Genomic DNA, 24,446 nt, shown 5'->3' with positions numbered 1-24,446 from the left:
GTTCACGCATGTAGTTGAAACAAAAACAACATAGCCTCCACGATATTTATGTTCATGGTGATTTATATCCTACTCATGCTTGCACTCGGTGTTGATTAATTTTAATGCATGTTCATGACTGTTGTCGCTCTCTAGTTGGTCGCTTCCCAGTCTTTTTCTAGCCTTCACTTGTACTAAGCGGGAATACTGCTTGTGCATCCACTTCCATAAACCCCAAAGTTATTCCATATGAGTCCACCATACCTTCCTATATGCGGTATTTACCTGCCGTTCCAAGTAAAATTGTATGTGCCAAACTCTAAACCTTCAAATGAAATTCTGTTTTGTATGCTCGAATAGCTCATGTATCAACTAGGGCTGTCTATATTTTCCATACTAGGTGGGTTATTCTCACGAGGAGTGGACTCCGCTCCTCACTCACGAGAAAATGGCCGGTAACCGGGATGCCCAGTCCCATGCTCAAATCAAAATAATTGCAAACAAAACTCCCCCAGGATTGTTGTTAGTTGGAGGCACCCATTGTTTCGGGCAAGCCATGGATTGATGCTTCTTTGTGGTGGGGGAGTATAAACTTTACCATTCTTTTTGGGAACCGCCTATAATGTGTGTAGCATGGAAGATATCGAGATCTCTTGGTTGTTATGTTGAAAATGAAAGTATGCCACCCAAAATATTATTTATCTCTGTTTCAAAACTCAAGCTCTGGCACCTCTGCAAATCCCTGCTTCCCTCTACAAAGGGCCTATCTATTTACTTTTATGTTGAGTCATCATCCTCTTATTAAAAAGCACCAGTTGGAGAGCACCGCTGTCATTTACATCCATTACTATTAATTTATATTGAGTATAACTATGACTAGATCTCTTTTACCATGAACTACAATGTCCAGTTAGTCCTTGATCTTCAGAGGTGCTTTGCATTTATGTTTTGCAGTCTCAGAAAGGGCTAGCGAGATACCACCTTGTTATGTCATATTATGATTGTTTTGAGAAAGTGTTGTCATCAGAGATTTATTATTATTGCTCACTAGTTGATTATGCCATTGATATGAGTAAATATGAGACCTAGATGTTATTGTGAATGTGGTTAGTTCATAATCTTTGCTGAAAACTTGAATGCTGGCTTTACATATTTGCAACAACAAGAGCAAACAGAGTTTGTAAAAGTTTTTCTTTATCACTTTCAGTTTGTCAACTGAATTACTTGAGGACAAGCAAAGGTTTAAGCTTGGGGGAGTTGATACGTCTCCATCGTATCTACTTTTCCAAACACTTCTGCCCTTGTTTTGGACTCTAACTTGCACGATTTGAATGAAACTAACCCGGACTGACGCTGTTTTCAGCGGAATTACCATGGTGTTATTTTTGTGCAGAAATAAAAGTTCTCGGAATGACCTGGAACTTCACGGAGAATATTTTTGGAATTAATAAAAAATACTGACGAAAGAATCAAGACCAGGGGCCCACACCCTGTCCACGAGGGTGGGCGTGCGCCTGCCCCCCTGGGCGCGCCCCCTGTCTCGTGGGCCCCCTGAGGCTCCATCGACCTCAACTCCAACTCCATATATTCACGTTCGGGGAGAAAAAATCAAAGAGAAGGATTCATCGCGTTTTACGATACGGAGCCGTCGCCAAGCCCTAAACTCTCTCGGGAGGGCTGATCTGGAGTCCGTTCGGGGCTCCGGAGAGGGGAATCCGTCGCTGTCGTCATCATCAACCATCCTCCATCACCAATTTCATGATGCTCACCGCCGTGCGTGAGTAATTCCATCGTAGGCTTGCTGGACGGTGATGGGTTGGATGAGAATTACAATGTAACCGAGTTAGTTTTGTTAGGGTTTGATCCCTAGTATCCATTATGTTCTAAGATTGATATTGTTATGACTTTGCTATGCTTAATGCTTGTCACTAGGGCCCGAGTGCCATGATTTCAGATCTGAACCTATTATGTTTTCATGAATATATGTGAGTTCTTGATCCTATCTTGCAAGTCAATAGTCACCTACTATGTGTTATGATCCGGCAACCCCGAAGTGACAATAATCGGGACCACTCCCGGTGATGACCGTAGTTTGAGGAGTTCATGTATTCACCAAGTGTTAATGCTTTGGTCCGGTACTCTATTAAAAGGAGGCCTTAATATCCCTTAGTTTCCAGTAGGACCCCGCTGCCACGGGAGGGTAGGACAAAAGATGCCATGCAAGTTCTTTTCCATAAGCACGTATGACTACATTCAGAATACATGCCTACATTACACTGATGAACTGGAGCTAGTTCTGTGTCATCCTATGTTATAACTATTGCATGAGGAATCGCATCCGACATAATTATCCATCACTGACCCAATGTCTACGAGCTTTTCGCATATTGATCTTTGCTTAGTTACTTTACCGTTGCCGCTGTTACAATTACTATAAAACTGCTACTGTTACTTGTGTCACTGTTACCGTTACTTCCATATTACTTTGCTACTAAATACTTTGCTGCAGATATTAAGTTTTCCAGGTGTGGTTGAATTGACAACTCAACTGCTAATACTTGAGAATATTCTTTGGCTCCCCTTGTGTCGAATCAATAAATTTGGGTTGAATACTCTACCCTCGAAAACTGTTGCAATCCCCTATACTTTTGGGTTATCATGAAGTAAAACTGTGTCACTCATGGAAGCAAAATCATGCCTCTCGCGGAAGCAAATCTGTGCCTCTAGTAGAAGCCAAAAACACTTTTTTTGCGCAAAATTGTTTTTTTTTCAAAAAACAAATGTCCAAAAGGTAAGGAAGACAGGTGGGAAACTAAAATGCCGAATAAACCAGAAAAAAACATCTAAAAAGCCAAAAACGATTGCGAAAAAAATAAAAAAAATGAAGGGAGCGCCCAAAGTGCGGCACATGGCGGCGGCTGAGAGCACTCTCAGTCCACCCCAGCTGACCCTTGTGGGACTCCCTAACAAGCACTAGTTAGTTAGTTGATCTCCGTGAAGTAAAACCACATATCCTATTTGGTGCGTGGGTCGTGGGGCTGAAATCGGTTTTTCTTTTCTTTTTCGTGTTTTTTTCTTTCTATTTTTCCTCTTCTATTTTTTTGATCTTTTTCCTTTCTCTTCTAGTTATCTTTTTTTCCTTTTTTATTTTCTTTTTTTACTTTTCTATATATATTTTTTCGGTTTTGCCAATTCACGAGCATTTTCTGAAATCTAGGAACATTTTTTTAAATTGGTGAACATTTTCTGAATTCAAATGTTTTTTTCAAATCATTGAGCAGTTTTTGAAATTCAATTTGTTCCATCGAATTCAAATGTGTTCATCGGAATCCAAAAATTCATCATATTAAGAAATGTTCATGATTTTATAAAATATTCATAGAATTCAAAATTGTTTTCAAATTCAGAATTTGTTCATCAAAATAAAAAATGTTCATGAATTTTAGAAAAATATTTATCATATTAAAAATGTTCATTGAATTCAAAAAAATGTTCTTCAATTATAGAAGAATCATTGAAATGAAAAAATATTCATCATATTAAACAATTTTCATTGAATTCGAAATATGTTCTCATATTCAAAATGTGTTCATTAAATTCAAAAAAAGTTCATTGAATTTAAATATTGTTCATTGCAATTAAAAATTTGTTAATGAAAAATAAAAAAGAATTCATCAAAATACAAAAAATATCATGAAAATTTATAAAATGTTCAGTCAAAATCCAGAAAAAGTATTTTTTTTTTTGGAAATTATGAACATTTTTGTGAATTTTTGAACACTTGTTTTGCATTAGTGACCATTTTTTAAAATTCTATTTCTTATAGAAGCAAAAATAACAGAAAAGAAAAAAAGGAAAAAAAAAGGGGGGCTCACCCCACAGCTGGGCCGGCCCAAGGTCGTGCCTGTGGAGGAGGAGCGAGGGGCTGAGCGCGCAGGTCGTCGAATAGGAGGACATAGTCGCGGCCGCCTGGAAAAACAAAAAACATAGTTGCGCTCGCCTGAAGCGCCAGGCAAGAATTCACCGCTTCGCACGGTTGGGGCTGTTTCGTGGTGAGGCTGGAGAGTTTCGATCTGAACGAATCTGATCGTGTTGGGTATGGCCACCGTGGTACCATCATCCTATATACGCCCTCATTCCTAAAATCTTGGGCGGATTAGGTTTTAGCCCGAAGATTAGCGTACTTGAGTCGTCGTACAGGTCGCAGAGAGGGAGGCGATTAATCGCCGGCCGTGCGCGGTGACATTGTCTGCTCCCATTCGCAATCCGCAGTCATGGGGATTATCCATGTAAGTAAAACAATGAACACTACCAGCTGTTACCTTTGTTATTAATTATAATCCGTGCATCGAACCTTGCGTGAAATTGACGACTATTTTTTATCCAAAAAAAAAATTAACCACTCTTCACGTTACTCAACCGTCCTTTAATCGTCCCCTTGATGATCTGTTTCCATATAATTGCCCTAATCATGATATGCTAAGCAGGGCAAGGGGGTGGGACGAGTCGATCATGACAGGTTGAGCGCGCTGCCTGACGATGTAATCCTCGCTATCGTCAATCTGCTCGACATGGGGACCGCCGTCAGGATCGGCGCCCTAGCGAGACGATGGAGGCGCGTCCCTCGTCTGCTCTCCGATCTCGTCATCGACGTCGCTGACTTGGTACCGCATGCTTCGGATCGCACGGTGGATGATATAATGACGACGTACACCAACGCCACGAGGTGGTTGCTAGCCCCCAGTGAACAGCGGAGGATCAAGAGCTTGTGCCTTACGTTTTACCTCACCGACCCTTACCTGCACTCCATCGGAAACGCAGTTGTCGAGAGCGGTGGCAGCACAGCCAATCCTCTGGAATTCACCATACGGGCGGATGTGGACACCAGGAGGGTCAACAAGGCGCAGCGCGCCATGTTTGGACGACGCTTCATGTCCTTCCTTGGTGCTTGCCCCGTTGCTTTCAGTTGGCTAACCAGCCTCACCCTGCAAAATATTTGCTTCAGCGACTCGGGTATCTCGGATCTCCTCAACACTTGCAGTCGACTAGAGCTCCTTTCCTTGAGCCGTTGTGGCTCTAGCTCCCACCCCGTCCTACAGATAGACGCGCCGACATCCTCGCTCTCGACCTTGGAAATCTGTGATTCTTTCTACCGAGGAGTTGAGCTGACCAGTGTCCCAAAACTACAACGCTTCTTTTGTGACGACGTCAATGACTTCGCTCCGATCTCCAGACTGCGGTTTGGATATGTTCCTTGCCTTCACAACATAAACCTCTCAACACTACATCTGCGTTACTACTATGATGATTCGAGACAGCTCTTCCCCGCCTTCAGTAACCTGAGAGTTCTGTATCTCTCCAACTTGGAAACTGATAAAATGGACTGGACACTTTTAGTCCTAGCCGCCGCACCTTTGCTCAAGAAATTTTCTACTAAGGTACGCCTTCTTTTCTCTTCCCTAAAATCTCCATCCCTAATAGTGCTATCCTTTTGAGCTTCATTTAATTATTATTTTACCCAGAAACCGTAGAACAATTGTTCTACAGTAATTTTCATTAATTATTATTTTAACTTTCTACCGAGGAGTATACTAGTAAAAACCAAAAACACCATCACCCAATGCCAGTTTTAGGAAACATGATCTAATAGTAACTATTCTACCCAACTTCTAATCTTCTCAGCTTTAGATGCTTGGCTCTGATCTGTCATGCCCACAGTCCTTATTTTAAATAGTAGAAGATCCAGCCAGGGAGGTGTGGTGCTGCTGATCCAAAGATCTTGTCATTCCTAATTGACCAAATACTCCAGTAACCCATGATAATAATATCCAGCGCAATCTATGATCAACATTACTTGCAAAATAAATACGTAGATGTTTAGGCATGTTCTATGTTTCTAAGCATGTTGAAGTCCTACTATCCTGGATTTGACCAAACTATAGGGAATAATATCAACATCTAGAACACGTAAATACACTATGAGTGAACACGTAGAAAAGTAGTTTACTTCCCAACTCGTACAGACCCGAAATGGCTCGTCCCCGCTCGCGCTCTCGCGAAAGCCGCCGCCCCACCACCGTAGTCCACCAGCCTTCCCCGGCGGCTGCCGCTCCGGCGCCGCTGGCCACCCAATCTGGCTCGCCTCGGCTTCCGCGCCTGGGCCTCGCCCCGCCCGCGCTGCTCTGGGGCTTCCCCTCCCCCCAGCCCGTTGGGCAACGGCCCTTCTCTGCGCTGGATCTGGATCGGGAGCTAGCCACCCCTCCTCCTCCGCCTCCTGGTCGACCGCCGCGCGACCCGCGGGGGGTGTCCGTGGTTTCAGAGACGCCTCCTGAGCTGCAAGGCGGGGAGGCCAGGCATGCTGCCCCCCTCTTCAATGCTGCCGCGGTGCCCGCTGGCCCGAGGGCGCGCATTAACTCAGGTAGCTGGGCCGATGTCGTCCAAGGCGAGAGCGGCTGTGCTCTGGAGGCGCATTCAACGCGCGCGGCGCCCGCGGGGCTCGAGGCTGCAGACGCGGGGGGGTGGGTCACCGTCGCGTCCCGTCGGCCGCGCCGGGCGGCTTTGCCAGACGCACCATTGAAGCCCCGCCATTGAAGCCCCGCCAGGCCACTCCGGAGTGGATTAAAAACCTCTGCTTCCGCTGTCTTATGCCCCGCCATCGCCAAGCCAAGTGCAGAAACCAGATTGTCTGTCGCCGCTGCTTCCATCCAGGCCACCGTGCAAAGTTCTGCTCCAACAAGCCGGCTCCGCATCTTCGACCGGGCGCCTCGCCCGCGCGTCCTCTGCATCCGACCCCTGTGCGTGCGCCGCCCATCCGCCGCCCCCTGCCTGCGGCGCCGTCCCGCCCCGACCCAGCCATGGCCTGGTCCGGCGACCACTCGCAGAGGCCTGCGGAGGTGTTCACGGTGATCCACGGGTCGCCTTCCATGCATCAGGAGGCCGCGCTACTGGGCTCGCACCCGATGGTTGCGTGGTTAGGCCGAGACCTGCGGGCAAGCACGCAGGACATCGCCGCTGCCATCGCCTTCGAGCTGGGTGCTCTGACGGACGACGTCTCTGTCGTCAAGCACTTTCCGCAGGCTTACCTCGTCAGGTTCTTCCACCAGCATCACTACATCGACGCGACAGGGCGCCGAGACCTGCCGTTCCGCGAGACGAGACTGCAGCTGCGCCCTTGGAGCATGGAGGCTCACTCCAGGAGCGTCGACCTCGTCCACCATGTTCGGATGTGCCTGGATGGTCTCCCGCTGCAGGCGTGGGACGACCACGCCGTCGCGCAGGCCATCGGGCCGGGCTGCTCCATCGACTACATCGAGCCAGCCTCGAGGCTCAAGACGGACTACGAGGTGCTGGCGGTCTGGGCGTGGACTGCTTCACCGGCCAACGTCCCGCGCGTCAACTGGGTGACCCTGCCGGCGCGTGCGGGCGACCAACCGGCGTTCGGACGGCGCGGCCGGGAGCGGCGGGTCATCATCCATCTCTCGATCCACGAGGACCCGACACAAGGCCCCAGGGTTGTGTCCAAGGGATACAACTTCCAGAAGGGTGTCGTCGACGGCGAGCGACAGGCCCGAGACCCGCGGGAGCGCATCTCCCGCCCTGACAACAACCACCGGCGTGACCGCGACGATGACCAAGACAGGCGCCGTGAAGACAGGGACCATAGGGGCGCGACGACTCGCGCAACAGGGAAGGATGGGGCGCGCGCATCAGACGCAGCCTGTCCAGGCAGCCGCGGGACTCCTCACGGGACCATGGCCGCGGTGCTGGGCGCGAGGAACGCCGGGGTGATGCTGGCCGCGACCGCGACGGTCGTCGCCGCGTCGTCGTTGCTGCGCCGCCTGCATCTGCTGTCCTGCTGGGCTCCGGCTCCTCCAGCGCGGACGCGGCCCGTGTCATGGAGATGCAGCCTCTGCTGACCTTGCCGCTGGAGGCTGAACGTGGGCGCAGCGTCGCGCGGCACCCCTCACCACGCGCTGCCCGGCGTCGGTCTCAGGAGAGCCTCACGCCACCAGTCTCGCCTCCGCTGTCGCCAACTACCGTCCTTCCGCCGTCTCCGAGGTCCATGAGGAATGAAGCCCGGTCGGCTGCGGTTGTGCCGAACATGCCAAGCCCGGCGCTGCTCGAGCTTTGCTCGCCCCAGATGCTGATGCTGCCTGTTCCGTCGCCTTCCAGGCCGCCGGGGTTTGAGGCCTCCCCAACGCCACCCCTGTTGTCCAGTGGGCTGCTGCGCCGCACTCCTTCGCCCGTGCGGCATCGTAGGGCTGTTGTGGGTGCGGTCGGCCTCCAGTGCCTTGCACCCCTGTTTGAAGATCGCCAGGAAGCCATCCTGCCCACACCCACCCCTGCTCCAACGCCACCCCGAGCTCCTGCTGCACGCAGGAAAACCATGGCTGGTGTGACCATCTCCAGGGTTGGCGGTGCCCTTTCGCTGCACAAGGCGCGGGCGGCAAGCCGCCCAGGGCCACGCCGGTGGCTACAGCGGCAGAAATTTTGGTATGTCGCTCCCTCGGCATCGTCAAGGATGGTGAGGATGTGACTGCTGCAGCTCTTGATGCCTTCGCGGAGCGCTTCAAAGAGCACCTGTCGTCGGAGGTGATCACGGTCATGAGGGGGCTTTTCAAGCTGGACGACGCGAATGCGCATGCTGTGGAGGAGGCCCTCCTGTCGCATGGTGGGGGTGGCGCGCTGGACCTGGAGAGGGCCGATGAGGAGGCCGAGCTCCAGTAGGCTGCAACCTAAGCAGTTTTGCTCAAAACTGGGGTTGATCTTGTTAAATGTTAGTACAACCAAATGCATGTCCTGGGGTGTCTATGTACTGGGTCCAAGGTATCTCTAGAGTAGAAGTTTGTGTGCGTGCTGGCTACATGCCTAGTTTCAAGTCTGTGGAGTTGCTGTTGCATCTCAGGGAGTCTACTATTGTAACCGGGTGCAAGCAGTCTGTTGCTGCTCCTGCCATTATGCCAAGTGCTATTGTGGTTGTCCCAGCTCATGATACGTGCATATGCTCCAGGGATCTCATGTTTAAATCATGTTAGCTCAACCGATCAACTTCTTGAGCTGGAATGTTAGGGGCCTTAACTGCCCGGATAGGCGGTCCACAGTTAACGCAACCATTGCTTCCTCGTCCTGCCATGTGGTATGTCTCCAGGAGACGAAGCTTGACAATATCGACCAGTTCACGGCCGCGTTTTTGGGGGGCCATAGGTTACGCAGCTTTGCGCAACGCCCGGCAAATGGCACGAGGGGAGGCATCCTCCTGCTCTGGGATGATCTCTTGCTGGAGATGTCCAACATCACCTTTACAACCTATTGCCTCTCAGCCATGGTTCGTGTCAGGGATTCGGGCGTGAGATTTAAGATCACAACCGTCTACGGCCCGACCGACCCTTCGCTCAAAGATGTGTTCTTTGCCGAGCTCATTAGCCAGAAGCCGCCTGTTGGGGTCGCTTGGATCGCCTCCGGGGATTTCAACCAGATTTATCGGGCAAGGGATAAAAACAAGCGGAATGTTAACACCAGTCGAATCAACCGGTTCCGTGCAACTCTCAATAGTTGTGAGCTTAAAGAAATCCACCTCCAGAATAGGAGGTTCACCTGGAGCAACGAGAGGGCAAACCCAACCCTGAGCAAGCTTGACTCCTTCTTTTGCAATGCGGAGTGGGACACCACCTTCAACGACCACGTGCTCCATGCACTTTCTTCATCCCTATCCGACCATTGCCCGCTCCTGCTCGCCGATGATAAGGGTCCTAGGAGGCCTAAGACTTTCAAATTCGAGAACTTTTGGACTTCTATGCCCGGCTTCAGTGAGGTGGTCCAAAAGGCCTGGGTCGAGCCCGTTGAGCACACCGAGCCACACATTATCCTTTTCCACAAGCTAAAGAAAACGGCGATGCGCCTCTCACAGTGGAGTAGGGGTCTCTTCTCTAAAGCTAAGGTCCATCTCCATGCCGCCCTCTTGGTGATCCTACGCCTCGACATTGCTCAGGAGAGAAGGCTGCTCTCCCCCGAGGAGCTCGACCTTCGGGCTAGGCTCAAGAGAAGGGTCATAAGCCTGGCTGTGCTCGAGAAAGCACGCAAGAAGCAATGTGCCAGAATTGCAAACATCAAAGAAGGTGATGCCAACACAAAGTTCTTTCATCGCCGGGTTAATGCGCGAAGGAGGAAAAACCACATTCACCGTATCATGAATGATCAAGGGTGGGTGACCGAGCACAACGCCAAGGAAAAAATAATTCACGACCATTTCTCGCATATAATGAAAAGGGGAAGGGCAAGCACAAAGGACTTCAATTGGGAGGAACTTAACCTGGAGTCGCATGACCTACAGGAGCTTGACTCTCCCTTCTCGAGGAGGAGGTCATCGAGGCAATAAATAGCATGCCTAGTGACAAGGCGCCTGGGCCGGATGGCTTCACCGGCCTCTTCTTCAAGAAGTGTTGGGGCATCATCAAGCACGACCTCATGAGGGTGATTCAATGCTTTGACTCCCTCCACACAACAAATCTTCACTGGCTCAATTCTGCGAATGTTGTGCTGCTTCCCAAGAAGGATGGGGCAGAGAGCATCGTCGATTATAGACCCATCAGTCTCATTCATGGAATCGCCAAGATCATTGCAAAAGTGCTCTCCATAAGGCTTGGACCGCATATGTCCACCCTCGTCTCCAACGCTCAAAGTGCTTTCATCAAAACACGGAGCATCCACGACAACTTCATGTATGTTCGAAACCTCGCGCGGCGCCTTCACAAGAGCAAGACCCCCTCCCTGTCAAGTTGGACATTCGCAAGGCCTTTGACTCTGTCAAATGGGAGTATTTGCTTGACCTCCTTCGGAGACGAGGTTTCCCAAGCAAATTTCGAGAGTGGATTGCGGCACTCCTATGTTCCTCATCTTCGAGGATCCTCTTGAACGGAGTACCCGGTGCTCCCATCAAGCACGGCCAGGGGCTACGCCAAGGGGACCCCGTCTCTCCACTCTTGTTTGTCATAGCTATTGACCCCCTACAGCGTATCCTCGACATAGCGACAAAAAAGGGGCTGCTTCATAAGCTCCGAGGGAGAGGTGTCATGGTGCGTACCTCCCTCTATGCGGACGACGCAGCCATGTTTGTAGCTCCGATTAAAAGTGATGTGGACAACCTTGCGACTATTCTGAGAGGCTTTGGGAATGTCACCGGTCTGTGCACCAATTTCCATAAGAGCTCGATGGTTCCGATTCGGTGCGGTAACCTTGACTTGGGGCAAATCACCCAAGGGCTGCCGGCTGTTAGGGCCTCCTTCCCACTACGATATTTGGGCCTACCACTCTCTGTGTGGAAGCTAAATATCGTTGACTTGCAGTTCCTTGTGGACAAGGTGGCAAGCAGATTGACAACATATGAGGGCCAGAACATCACCACCATTGGGCGCGCGGCTCTTGTCAAGTCGGTGCTCGCTTCCCAAGTGATCTACTTCATCACGCCGCTTGTCATACAGCCCACCATCCTCCAAAACATCGACAAGCTTGAGAGGGCCTTCCTGTGGTCTGGGTCAGATAAGACAACCGGGGCAAAATGCAAGGTCAATTGGGACATTGTTTGTCGGCCGCTTGCTTATGGTGGGCTTGGGGTCCTCAACACCAATAAGTTTGCGCGGGCCTTGAGACTGCGGTGGCCTTGGTATGAATGGAAGGAGCCAACAAAATTGTGGGTTGGGAGAGGTAACCCGTGTGATGAGGAAGATCTCAACTTCTTCTATGCTAGCACCACAATCAAGGTCGGGAATGGGGGCGAAGACACCCTTCTGGGAATCCCCTTGGCTTCTTGGGCGCAAGCCCAAGGACATTGCTCCTCTCATCTACGAGTCTTCATCGCGGAAACATTGGAAGGTACGGGAGGCCCTCAAGGAAAACGCGTAGATCCTCAAAATCAGGCCACCTGCGGTTGTTTCCACCGAACACGTAGCACAATTCTTCACCCTTTGGATGCTTCTGCATGAGGTGCATCTTGATGAGCTTGCTGAGGACGACATAGTATGGAAACACTCGGACTCTGGGCATTACTCTACGGCCTCTGCTTACAGGGCACAATTTTTGGGTTTGGTCCTCTCCCCCATGGACCAAATGGTTTGGAAGCCTTGGGCCCCACCGAAGGTCAAGTTCTTTGCTTGGCTCGCACTGCAAGATAGAATTTGGACCGCCGATAGACTGGCTAAGCGGGGTTGGCCAAATTGTGGCCCTTTCCCCTTGTGCAGGGGAGTGCAAGAATGTGGAACACATCTATTCTTCAGATGCCGCTTCACGTTGAGGCTTTGGAATTTGGTTATTCAGAAATTTCTCATACACGACATGGACACGTCGGCGTGGAGCTCCTTCGACTCAGTCAAGACATGGTGGGCGAGCATGAGCGCCGTGGGCACCACCAACCGAAAAGCGAAGGCCTCGATCACCATGCTTGTGTCGTGGGTCATTTGGAATGAGAGAAACGCAAGAGTGTTCCGGCATAAGAGCAAGCCTCCGCCAACTCTACTCAACACCATCATCGACGAGGCAAACCTTTGGATCATCGCCGGGGCAAAGAAGTTAGGGTCTTTTCTATTGCGAGAATAATTGTCATGCCGTATTCTGGGGTGTGTGTTGTAACAAACTCTCCTCTCTTTATTTAATATATGAGGCAAATCTTTTGCCTCCGTTTCAAAAAAAAAAAACACGTAGAAAAGTAGAAAGTTGATTCATTACTCCACAAAGAAAGTATTAGCGACACCAATGCATTTTCACGACTACTTTATACATAGAAGAATGTGTAACGAAAAGATACTGCTACAGTATGATCAACATTATTTTATGAAAAATTTAATGTTACCATTATCACACAGCCAATCAATAGCTTTTAGTAGTACTATTAGTTCGTAGACCAAGACAGAGAAATTTTAAATTGCACAGTTCTGATTAAGGTGCCAATGTGCCATATATTTATGATGTAACGTTCTTTTTTCTATGTACGACTTGTTTTGAGAAGCTACATCAGACGTGTTGGCTTACTCTGAGTCGCTCTGAGACCCAAGTGGTGGGGGAAACACCAAAATTTGATCACCAGAACTTGAGTATCCTCGAGATGAAAGGCTATGCTGGGCTTAGAGACCACATTGATGCGGTGAAATACATCTGGCTCATCGTGGAGCGTGCTGTGTGTTTGAAGAGAATTCACTTGTTTGAATATTGCCCGTTTACAAATTGCAATGGTGTTGGATGCGCGTGTCAGGTCAATGAGCAACAGACAGATCTATTAAGCAAGGTACTGCTTGCTGCTAGAGCACCTTCATCTACAGAGATAACCGTAGAAAGGACATTAATTTATGAGTTATGACATGAGCCTCTAGCCTCTGCAGCTGTGTTAACGGCTGATTCTTGTAAGCAACCGATTTTGATTTTGGTGTGGAGTTTGTAGTGAAACGGCATGTTTCTCTCCCTATTGGTAATGCAAGTGTGCACTTCCTAGTAGAAAGTGTAAACAACATTGGCTGGTGATACGACCACGGTATCGCCACATGTGTCCTCAGGTAGCTCTACGCAAAACTGAAGAAGTTAAAGTGGTTACGTCGGACTTATTATTATTTTCAAAAAAGGACGCATTCGTTAACCATGGTAATGTTCGCATTTTGTACCATAGAGAGGATCTTAGCCCTGTTCGTATCGGACTTTCATTCTTCATTTTTTTTCACAGAGAGCTGGAGCTCTCCCATTTTCATTGTAAGTAAGACCCAAATAGGGTTGAGCTATCCTCATGTGAACCCACCAGAGGCTCTCCTAGCCAACTTCCACAACGCAATATCGTCCGTAATACGAGAGGCGCCGGCATAACTGGGAAGTGACGATTTGGTGCTCGGGCTCGGCTGAGCCCGAAATCTTAGCCGTGAGTTCGTGCGTTGGGATGGTAGAAAATCTATCTGACGCGTCAGGGCTGGACCAGTGGAAAATTAGGTTACGGGATATATACGGCGTGCGACAGCTGGCAGCCATGGGCCATTTTCGTACCTCACGTCGTCGTTCCGTGAGTGTGTGTTCATGGGCCGTGGATCAAAACATAGAAGAGACCTGAGCGTTGGTCCAGGATGGTACAAAATGGCCCGCTGCTTGGACGGCAGTGAGATGGCAAACTGAGCCCCTCATCGTGGATTCGTGGCTATGGCGTGTGCGGCGGCTGCTGCTTCTTCCGGTGGCGCGGCGATGGAGGCTGATGGGCTGGAATTCCTGCTGGATCCAGTAGACCGGTGAGTTTCCCTACACCTTTTTGTCCAGCAATTTGTGGCCACGATTCATGGAAACCAATTTTTCCCCGCCGCCGGTGACTCCATGTTCGTTCCATGTTTTCCATTGAGGGAGGAGTTCTGATGCGGAGCATCCCGAGGTCATCTTCATGGACCTACCATCGTCTCACCAAGTAGCAAGAGGACCTATCTCGAGACCGAGGTGACTTCTTTCCTTAGTGATATCTCATATGATCCACTCGAGACATGGCTACTAAGTCCAGAATATTGTGCATGATTAGGTACCAAGAGGACCCTCCCGAGGATTCACGTGAAGGTGGACAAGTCCCCAAGTTCATGGATAAGAGGACCAAAGGAAGGAGTCAAGAACACCTCCCAGGACCCGGACATCCGGCCCCTGGAGGTGACGCCTGCAGCAAGGGACCAGCGGCCAAGTCCACAGGCACCGGACATCCGGCGCTTGGCGAACAGCCGAACGTCCGGCTCGACCCCCGGAAATCCGGCGCCCAATCGCAGAAGCTGGACCCTGCCAGCTCGGACATCCGGCCCCAGCGCCCGGACATCCGGCGTCTCGGGAAGGCCCGGACATCCGGCCCGACACCCGGACGTTCGGCCCCCCTGCCTGCGTGCAGTGCATCTGGGCCGAGGCCCATGTACCCCTTCGCCCCTTAGACTATATATACATCCACTCTACCTACGTTTTAGGGTTAGCAAAGGATTAGCTCATATTCGTGTGAGAGCCTTGCTCATCCACTTGGTTACTTCTCCATTGGAGTTCACGGCCTCTTCGGAGAAGATCCCCCAAGCGGATTCAAGACTCCCTTTTCGGGAAGACCCCCTCAAGACCTCCCCACGGAGAAGAACTACCGCCATTTGTATCATCCCTTTTTGGATTAGGATCGTGTATCTCTTTGTGTTTCGAGGATCTAGCATATGTGTGACCATATCTTGTTGGTGTTGAGTGATTTCTCTTGTGTTTCCCCTCGTGTTCCCCTCGTTTTCCCCATCGCGTTCTTCGTGTTCTTCGTAGGATCCCCTCCAATCATGAAAGATCGGGCATCTAGGGTTCTATCCTACATCATCTTGGTATCACGAGCCACGTTGATCACGTATTTGGAGCCCCTACCCCTCTTTTTCTAGCTTGATTTTGTTGTGTTCTTCCCCAATTTCGAAAATCCCCACCAAAAATAGCCTCAATTTTTTTGTGATTTGTTGGTGTGATGAGGTTTCTTTTTGGATTTGATCCATGGATTTGCTTTGCCACGAGTGGATCTAGCTTTCCCCCATCATCTCCACCTTTTCCATCCACTAGATCCCCTGAATTTTGCCCTGGGTTTGACCTCTCCCGGTGGAGTTCATCGAGTTCGTCCACGGATCCCGAGCCCGGACATCCGGCCCATGACCCTCGGACATCCGGCGACCACGGACATCCGGCCACCAAGTCCGGACATCTGGCCCCTAATTGCAACAACTCCATCCACCATCCCGTTTCCCGCCTAACTTTCGCCAAATTTTGTTCGGGTGCCCACATACACTTCCGCATATCACCACCGCTTTCCGCAAGCACCACGATCGCTTACCCGCTAACAACTCCGACAATTTTGACCCGTTTTGGTCTTTGGGAAATTGAGTTGTGGTTCCCGTGTCCTATTGTGTTTTGGCTATATAGGTACGGTGCGGCATCAACATCACCACCGCTCATCTTCGCCAAGGACTCGTCATCGCCAACAACCGTCCTTGTTTACAACCGACTACCTCGACGGTAACCTCGATGACATTTTTGTCTATTCCTTGCCATTGCATTGATAACCACCATAACCCAATTTTGTGTTGCTTTCCCATCGAGACTAGCCTTTGAGTATTGCCGGCAACGTGACTTGTGCACATTAGTGATCATACTCCCCATAGCATACATACCATATCATCGTGGTGCATATCTTAGTACCATCTTTTGTGCCACAAAGTTGTCATCACATATACACAATTGCTATCTTGGTTCGTGAAGTTTTGCATGAGAAAAGATCTCAAAAGAGAAAGAGCCAAACAAGCTTTTAAGCAAAAGGGAAAGTGATGTCTACTACGCAACTTTATTCTTGTAGATACGTGTTGGGCCTCCAAGCGCAGAGTTTTGTAGGACAGTAGCATTTTTCTCTCAAGTGGATGACCTAAGGTTTATCAATCCGTGAGAGGTGTAGGATGAAGATGGTCTCTCTCAAACGACCCTGCAACCAAATACAAGAAAATCTTTTGTGTCCCCAACACACCCAATACAATGGCAAATTGTATAGGTGCACTAGTTCGGCGAAGAGATGGTGATAAAAGTGTAATATGGATGGTAGAAATATATTTTTATAATCTGAATAAATAAAAACAGCAAGGTAGCAAATAGTAAACAGGCACAAAAACGGTGTTGTAATGCTTAAAAATGAGGCCTAGGGTCCGTACTTTCGCTAGTGCAACCTCTCAACAATGCTAACATAGTTGGATCATATGGTTATCCCTCAAAGTGCAATAAAGAATCACTCCCGAGTTCCGATTAGCGGAGAACAAAAGATATGAATTGTTTGTAGGGCACGAAACCAACTCAAAGCTATTCTTTTCGTTCGATCTATTTAACAGTTCGTACTAAAATAACACAAAGCTATTTTTTCCGTTCGATCTATCCTAGAGTTCGTACTAGAATAACACCAAAGCAAATTCATATTCATAATACTCAATCCACACAAAAAACTATAAAGAGACCCCAAAGTTTCCTTCGGAAAAAAACGTGCATCAATCCCTATGCATAGATTACCCCAATATCACCACGGGAATCCGCGAGTTGATTGCCATAACACATATCAAGTGAATCAATAAGATACCTCATTGTCACCTCAAGTATTTATATTGCAAGACATATATCATGTGTTCTCGTCTCCGAATATTGAATCCGACAAGACAAAACTTTGAAGGGTAAAGATTCAATTCATCATAACAAGAGTATAGAGGGGAGAAACATCATATGATCCGACTATATTAACAAAGCCCATGATATAGATAAAGAGAGATCAAACACATAGCTACTGGTACAAACCCTCAGCCCCGAGGGTGGACTACTCCCTCCTCATCGTGGTGGCTGCCGGGATGATGAAGATGGCCACCGGAGATGTCCCCCCCCCCCCCGGCAGGGTGTCGGAACGGGGTCTAGATTGGTTTTCGCGGATACAGAGACCTTGCGGCGGCGGAACTTCTGATCTAGGGCTACCCCCATGGGTTTCGGAATATTTGTGAATTTATAGGGTAAAGAGGGGGTGCGGGAGGCCACCGAGGTGGGCACAACCCACCTGGGCGTGCCAGGGGCCCCTAGCGCGCCTTGGTGGGTTGTGCGCCCCTCGGGGCACCCCCCAGGTGCAGCTCGGGCCCATTGGGTTCCTTCTGGTCCATAAAAAATGTCTGTGGAGTTTCGTTGCGTTTGGACTCCGTCTGGTATTGATTTCCTGCGATGTAAAAAACAAGCAAAAAACAGCAACTGGCACTGGGCACTGGGTCAATAGGTTAGTGCCAAAAAATAATATAAAGTTGCTATAAAATGATTGTAAAACATCCAAGAATGATAAAATAACAGCATGAATACTTCATAAATTATAGATTCGTTGGTGACGTATCAGCATCCCCAAGCTTAATTCCTACTCGTCCTCGAGTAGATGAATGATAAAAGAAATAATTTATGAAGTGTGAATGCTAGCAAAGTGCATAAGTTTGATCAATGATAATTTCAATAACTTTTTCTAGCATCATAACAGCAATTCTTTCTTATAAAACTTTTCATGTTATAGTAGCAACCAGTTCACATATTAAGGTTCAAACAATGAACTCTCTTGAAACTCAACAACCTATGTTCTCAGTCACCAAGCAATTGCAATTCAACTTATTCAACAGAGTTTAAGTAAGAGCTCCACATACTCAACCATCTTATTGTCTTCTATGATTGCTAACACTCACCGCATACACATGAGCATAACGTTTCAACTGGACACATAGAAAGATAGGGGCTTATAATTTTGCCTCCCAACGTATTCACCTTTGGGTGATGTCAACAATAATAACTCATGCTACCCATATTTAACTGGACATATGTGCCTAGATCTTTTCTCACCACATGATACTTGCCAAAGGAGAAAAATAAAAAGGAATAAAGAGAAAAACTTTGACCCTTTGCATAAAAGTAAATACATAAAAGTAAAGGATAAGCCCTTCGCAGAGGGAAGCAGAGGTTGCCATGCGATTATTTGTTTGAATGCCCAATCCCTTAGTGCAAAAGAATGTCACGTTGTATTGCCCCTTAAGATGGCAACCTTTATTATGCAGTCTGTCGCTTTTATTCTTTGCCATTCAAGTTCGTACAACGCTCAATTTTCTCTTACACTAAATGATCTCACACTTTTAGAAGCAATTTTTATTGCCTTATTGCACCGATGACAACTTACTTGAAGGATCTTGCTCAACCCTTAGGTAAGTATGGTGGACTCTTAAAAAAAAGATTTGGATTTAAGGGTTTTTGGATGCACAAGTAGTATCTCTACTTCGTGGTGGTGCGGAATTTTTGGCTAGCAAAGATGGGGGGCAAGCGCCACATGTTAAAGGATCTATGACAATATGACTTCTATATGAATATGAGCAAACATAAATTATTGCGTTGTCTTCCTTGTCCAAGGTCAACAATTTTGCATATAATATTTTTATGGGGCCTCACAATCACAAAAGATTTTCATGATAGTGTAATTGCATGTGAAATTTCTCTTCCTTATACTAATTATTCGTGAATTGCTTGTATGACCAATATTGTGATTGTCAAGCCTAAAAAAATTTCACTTTCTAAACCCAATGTGAAGCTACCATTAGGAATGATATGATTTTAGCTTCATGACATTCCATTCATTCAACAATTTACTCATAGGATATAAGTGAAGCATAAGAGTAGATGACAAGCTATTCCAAAAAGATATAAATGAAGATCAAGCGAGTAGTTATGTAAATGGATAGCCATTTGAGGACTCTCTTTTATTTAAAACTTTCAGATCTGAGTATTTTATTAAAACAGCAAGCAAAACAAAACAAAACCACATTTCAAGCATAGCACAACTCATGTGAAGCGCTCCGAGCTCGCGCACCGGGCCGTGGACACGCTCCTCGCGACCATCGCCAAGCGCTCCGACAGCGGCGGCGTCGTGTGGCTCGCGGGGCGCTGGAGGTGGGGCGGACCATGATGGCGGAGCAAGGCCACAGCCTCCCGACCTTCCTCTTCAACCCGTCGCACGTGTCGCCGATTCCGGCGATCAACATGGTGCTCCCCGTCCCGTCCGAGGGGGCGAGGAGGGAGCTGTTCGCCAAGAGCAACCTCGTCAAGGCCGGGCTCGGGCTGGTCCTCAGCCCCCACCGGAAGCGCATGGAATGGCCGTTTGAGCGGCTGTCACCGTGGGCGCCAAACCTGTACGTGCACGAGAGGGACGTCATCTGCCAAGGCTTCATCGGCTACTTCGAGCAGCGGCAGCAGCTGGAGGAGCGCTCCTTAGCGCCAAGTCGGCCACCACGCTGTCGTACCGTGACATGCTCTTCTCCGTGCTCGGCAAGGAGAAAGAGCGGCCGCACCTCCTGCCATCCGCGAGGCTGTGGAAGAACTCGGGCATGGACAGAGACGCCAACCTTGTCCAGCAGTCGTTGGCCGCGCACGAGCTCCAGTAGTGGTGGAAACCGGACGGCGACCTCAGGTTGAGCCACAGACGTTATAGCTTCGCTTGACCATGTAAGTATATAATTATACTATATCAACTTCCGGCTACCGTGGCTGTTGCCTGTATCTCAAATTACAGTGTATCTTCGTCCTAGATTATTTTTCATTTCTCAACGAGCTCCACCCGCCGTGTTGACAAAAAAAATCAAGTTGCACATTTCACATATCGGAGTGAATTGCAAGAAACCACCACATTTAGGGCTTATCTTGCAGAAAACCACCTGGTCGCTAATCGTTTGCAAAAATCACCGCGCATTCAGTAAACATTTTGTAAAAAGCACTGAACAGGTGATTTAGCCCGTTTAACCATTTTCTGACTAGTGGGGCCGGACTGTAAGGAGCTGATTTGGCAACAAATTGACATATACCTCCCTGGATCTTATAAAAGAAAAGCAATCAAGCCCCCCCTCCCCCACGGAGGGCATCTCCTTCCTCTCGCCGGGAAGAAGCAGGACGGCGGCAGCTGGGCGGAGCTGCAGGCGAGGATCGGCAGCTGGGCGGAGCTGCAGGCGAGGATCGGCAGCGCGGCGGCGGGATCCGGCCAGGAAGGGCCTGCAGGCAGCGGATCCGGCGGAACTGGAGGCGGCGCGACGAACTGAGAGGGGGCGACGGCCTCGGCTCCTGCAGCAAAACGACGGCGAGACGGAGAAGTCAGCAGCGGTGCGACACAGCCTCGCGTCCGTGCACCAGCCGCCGTCGGGGCTCGCGGGGTTCGGCCGCGGCGCGCCGTCCGTGCCTGCGCAGCTCGGGGTCACCAAGTTCTCCTACTGCCTCCTCTCCCGCCGCTTCGACGACGACGACGCCGTCAGCGGCGAGCTCGTCCTCGGCGCCTCCTCTGCCGGCAAGATGCAGTACGAGCTGCACCTCTCCCCGCGGAGGGCCGCCAGCCGCAACTTCGCCGTGGGATGCAGCCTCGCGTCCGTGCACCAGTCGCCGTCGCGGTGGGCGGGAAGAGCCTGGCGCTCCCGGCGCGGGCCTTCGCGCCCGTGTCCGGCGGCGGCGGGGGCGGCGCCATCATCGACTCCGGCACGACCTTTAGCTATCTGGACCCGACGGTGTTCAAGCCGGTGGCGGCGGCGATGGTGGCGGCGGTGGGGGGCAGGTACAACCGGTCCAAGGCCGTGGAGGACGCCCTGGGGCTGCGCCCTTGCTTCGCGCTCCCGGCGGGCGCCAAGACCATGGACCTCCCCGAGCTGTCCCTCCGCTTCAGCGGCGGCGCCGAGATGCGGCTCCCGATCGAGAACTACTTCCTGGCGGCGGGCATGGTCCAGGGGGCTGATTGATTTTTTTTTTAAATCTACTAGGGGTCTGTGTGTGATTATTTTGGGCCCCACCTACTGGAAACGCCCTCTACCACGCCAAATTACATGTTCAGTGCAATCTGCAACACTTTTACTGAATGCGCGGTGATTTTTGCAAATGATTAGCGACCAGGTGGTTTTCTGCAAGATAAGCCCCAAATGTGGTGGTTTCTTGCAATTCACTCCACATATCGGCTGTGGCGCATGCGCTATCGCAGGCGAGCAAATGGGAGCTCCAAATTGACGCGTTTTGCGTCGCACCGTCGCTGGCATGGGACGGCCCACGAGCGCGGGCTCTTGCTCGGAAAAACAAAAACCAAACGGTCACTACTAACGAACGACTGCTTGCTCGCCCGAAAAAAAATCAGGAGATCCAAAAGAACATAACAAATTCAAAAAACATTTGCGAATTCAAAAAAGGTCATGCATTTGAATTTTTTAAGTTCATGAATTCAAAAAAAGTTCATTATTTTGAAAGAAGAGGTTTCACACAGATTGAAAAAAGTTTGTGAATTTGAATAATATCATCAACTTTGAAAAAAGTACATCGATTTTAAAAAATGTTCACCAATTTTTAGAAAGTTCATTGATTGAAAAAGTTCGCAAGTTTTAAAAACAGTTCATCAATTTTGAAAAAACATTCAAAAGTTTTAAGAATACTTCATAGATTTTAAAAAAGAAGTTCATCAATATTGAAAAAAACATGAACTTGAAAAAAAGTTCATCAACTTCGAAAAAGAGTTCTTCGATTTAAAAATATGTATATTCATCTAATTTGAAAAAAAATCATGCATTTTGAAAAGGAAAATAGAAAAAGAAAAATGTAGAAGGAAAAAAAGAAAAAGAAAACAAGACCGGTCCAGAAAAACAAAAATAGAAATGTTTTGGCTGGGAAACTTCTGGAAGCTTCCCAAAACCAGGAAAAGGTCTCTCCCGTTGCACCCTAGATTGACCGGCCAAGGTAAGAGGGCCTTCAGCGCAGTTAACGTTCACGGGCGCTGAAGGCGCCGAATAGGAAATGCCCGCGCGCTTTGGGCTGGGTCTATGCATGGCAGGGCCTCTGGTTTTTCTTTTCTTTTCTTTTTTTCTTTTTGTTTCTTTTCTATTTTCTCATTTTACATTTTGTTTTACCTTTTTGTCTTTTTAATGGAATTGAAAATATGTTTATTTTTCCTAAATGTTTAAAATTAAAAAAAAAGTGTGGACACATTTTCATAAAGTTTAGAAAATGTTCTCAATTTTTTTCAAGTATTCCTTAATTCAACAAAATGTTTGTGAATTAAAAATTGTTAGTGATTTTCAAAATGTGAATTCATATAATCTTCCAAATTTATAAAATTATGAATTTGAAAAATACTTTTCTTGGCAGTGGAAACGAAGAGCGGTCAAGAAGAGTGTGGATTTTGAGTAGGGTTTGGTCCGAGTGGATATTGTGGGGGCACGTGGGAATTGGATGGGCCAGTGTGAGCCGGATCCGACGCGTCCTGACGACCCCATATATGGGCTGAATCCAACGCATCTGAGTGCGTCCGGACCGCCCCACATATGGGTTGGATCCGACACATCCAACTATGTCGGGACCAACCCACATATGCGTTCGATCTACGGGATGCCAGACAACCTGGCTGGTTTGAGAGAGCCGATTGGGTAGCAATTTCGTAACTGGTTATTGACCGGATTGTTCGCTTGGATGTATATAGGAGGATTTGAGGTTTTGGTTGTAGATGCTCTTACAAGAATGGAAGCGAAATACGTTGTGGATTAGATGGCATGCGTGCTTACGGCAGTAGTTAGTTTCACGGACTAGTACTTCTGCCCTAGATGTTCTACTCCGTTAGAGTTGTGTCAAATATTGTGTACAAACTAGGTTACAGTTAGACTCTGAGTAGTATTGTGTTTAGATAGGATATGAAGTTGTGTTCTACACTTGTATCCTATGACTCTTATATATAGTGAGGGTAGACACATGATGTAATATATGCCAACATAATAGCTGACAAGCTCTGTGTGGAAGGTCTGCGATGCATTTGCCTTAAAAAAAAAAAGTCTGCGATGCATGTTCGATTCATGCTCCACGAGATTTGTTCGTTGAAAAAAAAGGACCGAGTCCTCATGTATACGTCCTCGTGTATACGACGCAAGGTAGCGGATCGTTCTGAGCGAAAAGGAAAATCCATTAAGTGATACGTATCCATTGAAGCTAGCAGGGACATTGACAAAGCAACAAACATCATTGGAGGTTGAGCTAGAGCTACTACACGTGAAGATCAAAAGCGTTTTGATTGGATTGCTACTAGTACTGGGAGGTGACCACGTTAGGTTTGCTTGTGTACTTTGGCACCGTGGAAAGAAGCTCAGTTATTTTTCACAAGGTCGATTGTACGAAGAATCACGATGGCATCGGGCATCGGGTTTAAGGTGGAGAAGTTCAACGGAACTGAAAACCTTGGGTTATGGCAGACATGGATGAAAGATTATTGGCGCGACAGGATGCTTAAAGGTGTTGTGGAAAGTCATGACAACTATGATGGAATTATTATGTGATGGATGGAAATTTAGAGAAAATGATTTGGGAGCCTCGAGCGTGTCATGCAGTCGGAGAAGGTTTGGTTTGGTCGGACTGGACAGACTAACGGGATCGACGCAAATCGGTTGGTACATAAGACGGTGGTGGGATCGGCGAAGACGATGGCGGGATCGGCGTGGAAACATGTGGCACATGCCCAATGGCTTGTGTGGCTTCGACAAGACTATGACGTGGGGTTGATTCAAGGTGGTGTGCACACGGAGCTTGAAGTCGACGGGACACGAGGGTGAACTGATCATCTACCATGAAGTCATGTTGAAGGTGGACCTGGATTGAGGGGCTGCGGTGTAAGGATCCAGATAATTGAAGCCTATTTCAGCTGAAGAAAAAAGAGTGACACGTAATTCGGACTGGAGCCCGGTGGTTTGATGGAATCGTGAAACTCGTCATCGGTCAGCGATGATCGATGATACTCTGTAGTGGGGTTGAGCGGTGTGGGTTCGCGACCCTTGAGACTCGACCGGGACATCAGAGGCTCGGCGCGGTAATAGCGGCGAGGCGTGCGGTATGCACGGGGCATGGAGACGGGCCAGGGCTCTGGTGGTCATACATGTGTTGAGACA

The 24,446-nt window shown here is 48.6% G+C and overlaps 3 protein-coding genes across 3 annotated transcripts; all 3 read left to right on the top strand.

Moving 5' to 3' along the window:
- Positions 1-4,550: 4,550 nt before the first annotated feature.
- LOC109758038 (uncharacterized) lies at positions 4,551-5,667 on the top strand. The gene is made up of 2 exons (XM_020316881.1): positions 4,551-5,417; positions 5,662-5,667. Exons 1-2 carry the CDS (start codon positions 4,551-4,553, stop codon positions 5,665-5,667), a joined length of 873 nt encoding a protein of 290 aa, XP_020172470.1.
- A 3,634-nt stretch (positions 5,668-9,301) lies between these two features.
- On the top strand, positions 9,302-19,471 carry LOC141040867 (uncharacterized). Its single transcript, XM_073506982.1, has 5 exons — positions 9,302-10,126; positions 10,333-10,821; positions 11,322-11,555; positions 12,289-12,539; positions 19,306-19,471. The coding sequence occupies exons 1-5, from the start codon at positions 9,302-9,304 to the stop codon at positions 19,469-19,471; spliced, it is 1,965 nt and encodes a 654-aa protein (XP_073363083.1).
- A 674-nt stretch (positions 19,472-20,145) lies between these two features.
- On the top strand, positions 20,146-21,415 carry LOC141041987 (aspartic proteinase nepenthesin-2-like). The gene is made up of 2 exons (XM_073509562.1): positions 20,146-20,474; positions 20,505-21,415. Exon 2 carries the CDS (start codon positions 20,901-20,903, stop codon positions 21,276-21,278), a length of 378 nt encoding a protein of 125 aa, XP_073365663.1. The 5' UTR covers positions 20,146-20,474; positions 20,505-20,900; the 3' UTR covers positions 21,279-21,415.
- Positions 21,416-24,446: the final 3,031 nt, after the last annotated feature.

Source organism: Aegilops tauschii, chromosome 2, assembly GCF_002575655.3.
Source record: "Aegilops tauschii subsp. strangulata cultivar AL8/78 chromosome 2, Aet v6.0, whole genome shotgun sequence".
Classification (NCBI taxonomy): Eukaryota; Viridiplantae; Streptophyta; class Magnoliopsida; order Poales; family Poaceae; genus Aegilops; species Aegilops tauschii.
The sequence above is the reverse complement of the archived record's forward strand: the minus strand, read 5'-3'. Positions and strand labels throughout refer to the sequence as shown.